This window comes from Oncorhynchus mykiss, chromosome 13, assembly GCF_013265735.2.
Source record: "Oncorhynchus mykiss isolate Arlee chromosome 13, USDA_OmykA_1.1, whole genome shotgun sequence".
NCBI classification, from domain to species: Eukaryota; Metazoa; Chordata; class Actinopteri; order Salmoniformes; family Salmonidae; genus Oncorhynchus; species Oncorhynchus mykiss.
The window spans coordinates 71,522,225-71,533,230 of NC_048577.1; the positions used below are offsets into that span (position 1 = coordinate 71,522,225).

At 50.6% G+C, this 11,006-nt stretch overlaps 1 protein-coding gene across 1 annotated transcript; it reads left to right on the plus strand.

Annotated features, from left to right (window-relative positions):
• The first annotated feature begins 7,852 nt into the window (after positions 1-7,852).
• Positions 7,853-10,689, plus strand: LOC110510859 (proline-rich protein 2-like). The gene is made up of 4 exons (XM_036942089.1): positions 7,853-8,064; positions 9,393-9,471; positions 9,821-9,898; positions 10,045-10,689. The coding sequence occupies exons 1-4, from the start codon at positions 7,937-7,939 to the stop codon at positions 10,507-10,509; spliced, it is 750 nt and encodes a 249-aa protein (XP_036797984.1). The 5' UTR covers positions 7,853-7,936; the 3' UTR covers positions 10,510-10,689.
• The last annotated feature ends 317 nt before the right edge of the window (positions 10,690-11,006 follow it).

An 11,006-nucleotide genomic window follows, 5' to 3' on the forward strand; every position in this document is an offset into this window, starting at 1 on the left:
TTTTCCCACCTGTTCCCTTTTTCCCTCTGATTAGGTCCCTATATCTCTCTCTGTTTCTGCTCCTGTCCTTGTCGGATTCTTGTTTGTTGTGTTTCATGCCTGAACCAGACTGTCGTCATGTTTGCTGTAACCTTGTCTTGTCCTGTCGGAATCTGCCGGTCCGTCTGAGCCTACCTATGTTTGGTAATTAAAGAAGCTCTGTTTAAGTTAATTCGCTTTTGGGTCCTCATTCACGCACCGTAACAGAAGAATCCGACCAAGAATGGACCCAGCGACTTCGGATCCTCTCCACTCAGCCGTCGGGATCCAGGGAGCGATGCTAGGCAGACACGAGCAGGAATTGTCTGCTGCTCGACATGCCGTTGAGACCCTGGCCACCCAAGTCTCCAACCTCACAGAACAGGTTCACCATCTCCGCCTCGATCCACCGGCCACTTCCAGGGCTTTCAAATCTCCGGAGCCCAGAATCAATAACCCGCCGTGTTACTCTGGGGAGCCCACTGAATGCCGCTCGTTCCTCACCCAGTGTGATATTGTGTTTTCTCTCCAGCCCTACACTTTCTCCAGGAGCACTGCTCGTGTCGCCTACGTCATATCTCTCCTTATTGGACGGGCTCGTGAGTGGGGCACGGCAATCTGGGAGGCAAGGGCTGAGTGTACTAACCAGTATCAGGACTTTAAGGAGGAGATGATACGGGTTTTTGATCGATCTGTTTTTGGGGAGGAGGCTTCCAGGGCCCTGTCTTCCCTATGTCAAGGTAATCGATCCATAACAGACTACTCTATTGAGTTTCGCACTCTTGCTGCCTCCAGTGGCTGGAACGAGCCGGCTTTGCTCGCTCGTTTTCTGGAGGGTCTCCGCGCAGAGGTAAAGGATGAGATTCTCTCCCGGGAGGTTCCTTCCAGCGTGGATTCCTTGATTGAACTCGCTATTCACATTGAGCGACGGGTTGATCTTCGTCACCGAGCTCGTGGAAAGGAGCTCGCGCTCTCCGTCGCTCCCCTCTCCGCATCACTACCATCTTCCTCTGCCGGCTCGGGTGCTGAGCCCATGCAGCTGGGAGGTATCCGCATCTCGACTAAGGAGAGGGAACGGAGAATCACCAACCGCCTCTGTCTCTATTGCGGTTCCGCTGGTCATTTTGTCACTTCATGTCCAGTAAAAGGCCAGAGCTCATCAGTAAGCGGAGGGCTACTGGTGAGCGCTACTACTCCTGTCTCTCCTTCAAGATCCTGCACTACCTTGTCGGTCCATCTACGCTGGACCGGTTCGTCAGCTTCCTGCAGTGCCTTAATAGACTCTGGGGCGGAGGGCTGTTTTATGGACGAGACCTGGGCTCGGGAACATGACATTCCTCTCAGACAGTTAAAGGAGCCCACGGCCTTGTTCGCCCTGGATGGTAGTCCTCTCCCCAGGATTCAGCGTGAGACGCTACCTTTAACCCTCACTGTTTCTGGTAATCATAGTGAAACCATTTCTTTTTAAATTTTTCGTTCACCTTTTACACCTGTTGTTTTGGGCCATCCCTGGCTAGTTTGTCATAATCCTTCCATTAATTGGTCTAGTAATTCTATCCTCTCCTGGAACGTCTCTTGTCATGTGAAATGTTTAATGTCTGCTATCCCTCCTGTTTCCTCTGTCTCTTCTTCACAGGAGGAGCCTGGTGATTTGACAGGGGTGCCGGAGGAATATCACGATCTGCGCACGGTGTTCAGTCGGTCCAGGGCCACCTCTCTTCCTCCACACCGGTCGTATGATTGTAGTATTGATCTCCTTCCGGGAACCACCCCCCCCCGGGGTAGACTATACTCTCTGTCGGCTCCCGAACGTAAGGCTCTCGAAGATTATTTGTCTGTAGCTCTTGACGCCGGTACCATAGTCCCCTCCTCCTCTCCCGCCGGAGCGGGGTTTTTTTTTGTCAAGAAGAAGGACGGGTCTCTGCGCCCCTGCATAGATTATCGAGGGCTGAATGACATAACAGTGAAGAATCGTTATCCGCTTCCTCTTATGTCTTCAGCCTTCGAGATCCTGCAGGGAGCCAGGTTTTTCACTAAGTTGGACCTTCGTAACGCTTACCATCTCGTGCGCATCAGGGAGGGGGACGAGTGGAAGACGGCGTTTAACACTCCGTTAGGGCACTTTGAATACCGGGTTCTTCCTTTCGGCCTCGCTAACGCTCCAGCTGTCTTTCAGGCATTAGTCAATGATGTCCTGAGAGACATGCTGAACATCTTTGTTTTCGTTTACCTTGACGATATCCTGATTTTTTCACCGTCACTCCAGATTCATGTTCAGCACGTTCGACGTGTCCTCCAGCGCCTTTTAGAGAATTGTCTTTTTGTGAAGGCTGAGAAGTGCACTTTTCATGCCTCCTCCGTCACATTTCTCGGTTCTGTTATTTCCGCTGAAGGCATTAAGATGGATCCCGCTAAGGTCCAAGCTGTCATTGATTGGCCCGTCCCTAAGTCACGCGTCGAGCTGCAGCGCTTTCTCGGCTTCGCGAACTTCTATCGTCGTTTCATCCGTAATTTCGGTCAGGTGGCAGCTCCTCTCACAGCCCTTACTTCTGTCAAGACGTGCTTTAAGTGGTCCGTTTCCGCCCAGGGAGCTTTTGATCTCCTCAAGAATCGTTTTACATCCGCTCCTATCCTTGTTACACCTGACGTCTCTAGACAGTTCGTTGTCGAGGTTGACGCGTCAGAGGTGGGCGTGGGAGCCATTCTTTCTCAGCGCTCCCTCTCTGACGACAAGGTCCACCCATGCGCGTATTTTTCTCATCGCCTGTCGCCGTCGGAACGTAACTATGATGTGGGTAACCGCGAACTGCTCGCCATCCGGTTAGCCCTAGGCGAATGGCGACAGTGGTTGGAGGGGGCGACCGTTCCTTTTGTCGTTTGGACTGACCATAGGAACCTTGAGTACATCCGTTCTGCCAAACGACTTAATGCGCGTCAGGCGCGTTGGGCGCTGTTTTTCGCTCGTTTCGAGTTCGTGATTTCTTATCGTCCGGGCTCTAAGAACACCAAGCCTGATGCTTTGTCTCGTCTCTTCAGTTCTTCAGTAGCCTCCACTGACCCCGAGGGGATTCTCCCTGAGGGGCGTGTTGTCGGGTTGACTGTCTGGGGAATTGAGAGGCAGGTAAAGCAAGCGCTCACTCACACTCCGTCGCCGCGCGCTTGTCCTAGGAACCTTCTTTTCGTTCCCGTTCCTACTCGTCTGGCCGTTCTTCAGTGGGCTCACTCTGCCAAGTTAGCCGGCCACCCTGGCGTTCGGGGTACGCTTGCTTCCATTCGCCAGCGTTTTTGGTGGCCCACCCGGGAGCATGACACGCGTCGTTTCGTGGCTGCTTGTTCGGTCTGCGCGCAGACTAAGTCCGGTAACTCTCCTCCTGCCGGCCGTCTCAGGCCGCTTCCTATTCCCTCTCGACCGTGGTCTCACATCGCCTTAGATTTTGTCACCGGACTGCCTTCGTCAGCGGGGAAGACTGTTATTCTTACGGTTGTCGATAGGTTCTCTAAGGCGGCTCATTTCATTCCCCTTGCTAAGCTTCCTTCTGCTAAAGAGACGGCACAAATCATCATCGAGAATGTTTTCAGAATTCATGGCCTTCCGTCAGACGTCGTTTCGGACAGAGGTCCGCAATTCACGTCTCAATTTTGGAGGGAGTTTTGCCGTTTGATTGGGGCTTCCGTCAGTCTCTCTTCCGGCTTTCACCCCCAGTCTAACGGTCAAGCAGAACGGGCCAATCAGACTATTGGTCGCATCTTACGCAGTCTTTCTTTTCGCAACCCTGCGTCTTGGTCAGAACAGCTCCCCTGGGCAGAATACGCCCACAACTCGCTTCCTTCGTCTGCGACCGGGCTATCTCCTTTTCAGAGTAGCCTCGGGTACCAGCCTCCGCTGTTCTCATCTCAGTTCGCCGAGTCCAGCGTCCCCTCCGCTCAGGCTTTTGTCCAACGTTGCGAGCGCACCTGGAAGAGGGTCAGGTCTGCACTTTGCCGTTATAGGACGCAGACTGTGAGGGCTGCTAATAAGCGTAGAACTAAGAGTCCTAGATATTGTCGCGGTCAGAGAGTTTGGCTCTCCACTCAGAACCTTCCCCTTAAGACGGCTTCTCGCAAGTTGACCCCGCGGTTCATTGGTCCGTTCCGTATTTCTCGGGTCATTAATCCTGTCGCAGTTCGACTTCTTCTTCCGCGATACCTTCGTCGTGTCCACCCGGTCTTCCATGTCTCCTGCATCAAGCCCGTCCTTCGCGCCCCCGCTCGTCTTCCCCCCTCCCCCCCCATCCTTGTCGAGGGCGCACCCATCTACAGGGTCCGTAGAATTTTGGACATGCGTCCTCGGGGCCGTGGTCACCAGTACCTCGTAGATTGGGAGGGGTACGGTCCTGAGGAGAGGAGTTGGGTTCCCTCTCGGGACGTGCTGGACCGTGCGCTGATCGAGGATTTCCTCCGTTGCCGCCAGGTTTCCTCCTCGAGTGCGCCAGGAGGCGCTCGGTGAGTGGGGGGGTACTGTCATGTACTGTCATGTTGTGTCTTGTCTCTGTCCTTTCCCTTCACCCTGTCTCCCTCTGCTGGTCGTTGTTAGGTTACCTTTTCTCCCCCTCTTTCCCCCAGCTGTGCCTTGTCTCCTCCTAACCACCTCGTCACCCCTTTTCCCACCTGTTCCCTTTTTCCCTCTGATTAGGTCCCTATATCTCTCTCTGTTTCTGCTCCTGTCCTTGTCGGATTATTGTTTGTTGTGTTTCATGCCTGAACCAGACTGTCGTCATGTTTGCTGTAACCTTGTCTTGTCCTGTCGGAATCTGCCGGTCCGTCTGAGCCTACCTATGTTTGGTAATTAAAGAAGCTCTGTTTAAGTTAATTCGCTTTTGGGTCCTCATTCACGCACCGTAACAGGGCATGGGAGAGTGAGAGCGAGCCAGTGACTCAGCCTCCGTAATCGGGTCAGAGACAGAGGAACTCAGTGGAGTGAGGGGAGCCGGACAAGGCGGAAAACGCAAGGATGGTTGGTCACTCCAGTGCCTTGCCGTTCACCTTCAAACCCCCTGGGCCAGACTACACTCAATCAAAGAACCTACTGAAGAGATGAGTCTTCAGTAAAGACTTAAAAGGTTGAGATCGAGTCTTCATCTCTCACATGGATAGGCAGACCATTCCATAAAAATGTTGCTCTATAGGAGAAAGCCCTTGCTTCCAGCTGTTTGCTTAGGAATTCTAGGGGCAATAAGGAGTCCTGCGTCTTGTGACCGTAGCGTACATGTAGATACAGTATGTACCACAGGACTAACTCTGAGAGATGGGTAGGAGCAAGTCCTGTAATTCTTTGTAGGTTATCAGTAAAACCGTGAAATCAGCCCTAGCCTTAACAGGAAGCCAGTGTAGAGAGTCTAGCACTGGTGTAATATGATTGGTGTGATATGATGTAATATGTCAAGACTCTAGCAGCCGTGTTTAGTGCTAGCTGAAGCTAGTCTAGTTTTGAAGTGACAAAAGCATGGATTAGCTTTTCTGCAAGATGGGAAAAAAACGTTTTATCTGTTCGTCAAAGGAGAGATCAGGGTCCAGAGTAACGCCGAGGTCCTTCACAGTTTTATTTAAGACGACTGTACAACCATCGAGATTTGTCATTGTCAGATTCAACAGAAGATCTCTTTGTTTCTTGGGACCTAGAACTAGCATCACTGTTTTGTCAAAGATTAAAAGCACCAAAATTTCCGCCATCCACTTCCTTATGTCTGAAGCACGGGCTTTGGGGTTGTCAATTTTTAGTGCTTCACCATGTTTCATTGAAATCTATAGCTGTGCGTCGTCCACATAGCAGTGAAAGTTGACATTGTGTTTCCGTTATGACATCACCAAGAGGTAGCACATATAGTGAAAACAATAGTGGTCCTAGAACGGAACCTTGGGGAACACCAAACGTCCGAAGACAAACCATCCACCGAGACGAACTGATATCTTTCTGACAGATAAGAACTTGCGCGTGTGGACCATTTATGGTTTCCAATCTTCCCCCCCCCCCAAAAAAAATGTGCTGATTGATGTTGTCGAAAGCGGCACTAAGGTCTAGGAGCACGAGGACAGACGCAGAGGCTCGGTCTGACGCCATTAATAGGTCATTTACAACCTTCATACGTTTGGTCTCAGTACTATGGTGGGGTCTAAAACCAGACTGGGACGTTTCGTATACATGATTTGTTTTCAGGATGGCAGTGAGTTGCTGAGAAACTGCTTTTTCTAACGTTTTTGACAGGAACACGAGATTAGACATAGACTGATAGTTTATTTTCATTTATCAGGTCAAGGTTTGGCTTTTTCAGAAGACGTGTTATTACTGCCACTTTCAGTGAGTTTGGTACACATCTGGAGGATAGGGAGCCGTTTATTATGTTGAACATAGGAGGGCCAAGCACAGGAAGTACAGTGAGCTCCCAAAGTATTGGGACAGTGACCATTTTGTTTGTTGTTGTACTCCACTTTGGATTTGAAATGATACAATGACTACGAGGTTAAAGTGCAGACTGTCAGCTTTAATTTGAGGGTATTGTCATCCATATTGGGTGACCCGTTTAGATATTACAGCACTTCTTGTACTTAGTCCTCCCATTTTAGGGGACCAAAAGTATTGGGACAAATTCACTTATATGTGTCTTAAAGTAGTTTAAAGTTTAGTATTTAGTCCCATATTTCTAGCAAACAGTGACTACATCAAGCTTGTGACTCTATAAACTGGTTGGATGCATTTGCTGTTTGTTTTGGTTGTTTCAGATTATTTGGTGCCCAATAGAAATGAATGGTAAATAATGTAGTGTGTCATTTTGGAGTCACTTTTATTGTAAATAAGAATAGATATTTCGAAACACTTCTACATTAATGTGGATGCTACCATGAATGAATCGTGAATGAATGAATGAATCTTGAAGGATGATGAGTGAGAAAGTTAAGACGCTCAAATATCACACCCCCAGGACATGTTAACCACTCACCATTACAATAACAGGGTTAGCATTTTTTTTGTGGGGGGGGGGGGGGGGGATGATATCTGTGCATCTGTAACTTTCTCACACAGACTGTAGACCGGTGTATAGACACACTCTAACCCTACCTGTCCTGTCTCGGTCCCCAGTCTCCCTCCCTCTAGTGTGTGTGGTCCGTTCCAGGACCAGGGCTGGGTGATGCAGACTGTAGACACACACTAACCCTACCTGTCCTGTCTCTGTCCCCAGTCTCCCTCCCTCTAGTGTGTGTGGTCCGTTCCAGGACCAGGGCTGGGTGATGCAGACTGTAGACCAGTAGATAGACACACACTAACCCTACCTGTCCTGTCTCTGTCCCCAGTCTCCCTCCCTCTAGTGTGTGTGGTCCGTTCCAGGACCAGGGCTGGGTGATGCAGACTGTAGACCAGTAGATAGACACACACTAACCCTACCTGTCCTGTCTCTGTCCCCAGTCTCCCTCCCTCTAGTGTGTGTGGTCCGTTCCAGGACCAGGGCTGGGTGATGCAGACTGTAGACCAGTAGATAGACACACACTAACCCTACCTGTCCTGTCTCTGTCCCCAGTCTCCCTCCCTCTAGTGTGTGTGGTCCGTTCCAGGACCAGGGCTGGGTGATGCAGACTGTAGACCAGTAGATAGACACACACTAACCCTACCTGTCCTGTCTCGGTCCCCAGTCTCCCTCCCTCTAAGTGTGTGTGGTCTGTTTCAGGGCTGGGTGATGCAGACTGTAGACCAGTAGATAGACACACACTAACCCTACCTGTCCTGTCTCAGTCCCCAGTCTCCCTCCCTCTAGTGTGTGTGGTCCGTTCCAGGACCAGGGCTGGGTGATGCAGGCTGTAGACACACACTAACCCTACCTGTCCTGTCTCGGTCCCCAGTCTCCCTCCCTCTAGTGTGTGTGGTCCGTTCCAGGACCAGGACTGGGTGATGCAGACTGTAGATCAGTGGCTAGCCTCCCTTCAGGCCTCTCAACCCCACTCTGCCTGGCTGGCTTGGATCATCAACGTTATACTACACAGTCAAGTCTTCTACTGCCTCCTAACACTCATAGTACTGTGAGTAGCTGTGTATACACACATAAACACACACACACACTTCTCCAATGTCCAGTCCTGGTACAGTATGTTACTGTGTGTCTAACGGTTTTATCCTCCCATGAAATAAAGAACAGAAGCTACGGCTATTAGCTCTGACTGATGTACTGACAATGACCGTGTGGTTGCTATAGCTAGCCTAGCTCCTAGCTATCTGATAACTAGTCTGTTGAGGAATAATGTACTATGACAGTGTGGTTGCTATAGCTAGCCTAGCTCCTAGCTATCTGATAACTACTCTATTGAGGGATAATGTACTATGACAGTGTGGTTGCTATAGCTAGCCTAGCTCCTAGCTATCTGATAACTACTCTATTGAGGGATAATGTACTATGACCGTGTGGTTGCTATAGCTAGCCTAGCTCCTAGCTATCTGATAACTAGTCTGTTGAGGAATAATGTACTATGACAGTGTGGTTGCTATAGCTAGCCTAGCTCCTAGCTATCTGATAACTACTCTATTGAGGGATAATGTACTATGACAGTGTGGTTGCTATAGCTAGCCTAGCTCCTAGCTATCTGATAACTAGTCTGTTGAGGGATAATGTACTATGTGGTTGCTATAGCTAGCCTAGCTCCTAGCTATCTGATAAATACTCTATTGAGGGATAATGTACTATGACAGTGTGGTTACGATAGCTAGCCTAGCTCCTAGCTATGTTAAGATGGATTCTCTGACTGTCGCTCTGAATAAGAACGTCTGGTAAATGACTCAAATATAAAAATGTGCCTTTACTTCCTGTAGGGTGGTGATGTACTTCCTGTGGCAGGTGACTCAGGGTCATAAACGTCTCATCATGTCTCTTCCTGTAGGGTGGTGATGTACTTCCTGTGGCAGGTGACTCAGGGTCGAAAACGTCTCATCATGTCTCTTCCTGTAGGGTGGGGATGTACTTCCTGTGGCAGGTGACTCAGGCTCGTAAACGTCTCATCATGTCTCTTCCTGTAGGGTGGTGATGTACTTCCTGTGGCAGGTGACTCAGGCTCGTAAACGTCTCATCATGTCTCTTCCTGTAGGGTGGTGATGTACTTCCTGTGGCAGGTGACTCAGGGTCGTAAACGTCTCATCGTGTCTCTTCCTGTAGGGTGGTGATGTACTTCCTGTGGCAGGTGACTCAGGGTCGTAAACGTCTCATCATGTTTCTTCCTGTAGGGTGGTGATGTACTTCCTGTGGCAGGTGACTCAGAGTCGTAAACGTCTCATCATGTCTCTTCCTGTAGGGTGGTGATGTACTTCCTGTGGCAGGTGACTCAGGGTCGTAAACGTCTCATCATGTCTCTTCCTGTAGGGTGGTGATGTACTTCCTGTGGCAGGTGACTCAGGGTCGTAAACGTCTCATCGTGTCTCTACGGGAACAGATCGTCAACGTGAGGGTCTCCTACACATACATACACTGAAGCACACACACACCTATAAAAACACACACGCACCTCTCTTCCTCAGTGTTTCCCTCTCTTCCTCTCTCCCCTTCCTCCCTCTCTCCCTCTTCCCCCCTCTCTCTTCCTCCCTTCCCTCTCTCTCTTCCTCCCTCTCTCTTCCTCCCTTCCTTCTCTCTCTTCCTCCCTCTCTCTTCCTCCCTTCCCTCTCTCTCTTCCTCTCTTCCTCTCTCCCCTTCCTCTCTTCCCTGTCTAATCCATCCATTTCTCTCCTCCTCCTGTCTCTCTCTCTCTCTCTCTCTCTCTCTCTCTCTCTCTCTCTCTCTCTCTGTGGTGTTAGGAGGGGAAGGACAAGGCCTTTCTCCTCAGGAGGTTACAGTGTCTACAGAGACAGGGAGCAGGCAGACCTAGACCACAGGTTAGTACTATAACCCCATAGGACTCTGGTCTAAAGTAGTGCACTGTAAAGGGATTAGGGTGCCATTTATGAAGCACTCTTGTTGTAGATAAGATGACAGACAGACAGACAGATGTAGATATGAAGACCGTCTGTTTCCCCTATAGGTGCACTTCGAGGAGGAGAGACCGACCAGGCCAGAGTCAGGGCAGCTTAGAGAAGAAGCACGCCCTCCTCCCTCCTTCCAACACCCATCCCACCCCATGGAGGCCCCCTCCGTGTTTACTCGGCCTCCCTGGGACAGCTCCCCCAGGCTAGGTAGAGCCCAGCCCCCCAGCCCCCGTGGTGGAGCCAGCCCCAGAGGCAGCCCTGGTCGCCGCCGGATCCCAGCCAGCAGGCAGGCGTGCTGGGTAGAGGAGGAGCGACCAGCCCCTCCCCTTCCAGATCCACTGTGGCCAGTCAGGGGTAGAGGATGGCTTCAGGGAAGGCCCCACGGGGGGCCCAGATTGGAGCCGCTGCCTGCCCGCGAGGTACCCGTCCTGCCTGGGTCGGTGCCTGAGAGCGCCCCCCCTCCCCCACGGAGACCAGGGTCCAGCAGAGCAGAGGTGAACCAGGGACAACATCAGTCCTAGCTAGACTCAGAGAGAGGATAGGAGCCCACATCAACTGTCGGGCTCAGACATGGCCTGCTTCCAAAATGCCACCCTATTCCTTAGGACTCAGGTCAAATGTAGTGCACTATGTAGGGAATAGGGTGCCATAGAGCTCTGGTCTAAAGTAGTGCACTATGTAGGGAATAGGGTGCCATAGAGCTCTGGTCTAAAGTAGTGCACTATGTAGGGAATAGGGTGCCATAGAGCTCTGGTCTAAAGTAGAGCACTATGTAGGGAATAGGGTGCCATAGAGCTCTGGTCTAAAGTAGTGCACTATGTAGGGAATAGGGTGCCATAGAGCTCTGGTCTAAAGTAGTGCACTATGTAGGGAATAGGGTGTTGTCCCAGAAGAAGATTTAAGTGTTAGTTAGTTGAGATAAAGGTAGGTGATCTTTATGTTGATATGCTGAGTCATGTTGAGATATGTTGATATGTTGAGTTATGTTGACATGCTGAGTTATGTTGAGATGTTGAGT

Coding starts and splice junctions, on each gene's coding strand:
- LOC110510859 (XM_036942089.1), top strand. CDS start 7,937: ATGCAGACTGTAGATCAGTGGCTAGCCTCCCTTCAGGCCTCTCAACCC. Junction 9,472..9,820: donor TACGGGAACAGATCGTCAAC/GTGAGGGTCTCC, acceptor CTGTGGTGTTAG/GAGGGGAAGGACAAGGCCTT. Junction 9,899..10,044: donor CAGGCAGACCTAGACCACAG/GTTAGTACTATA, acceptor TTTCCCCTATAG/GTGCACTTCGAGGAGGAGAG.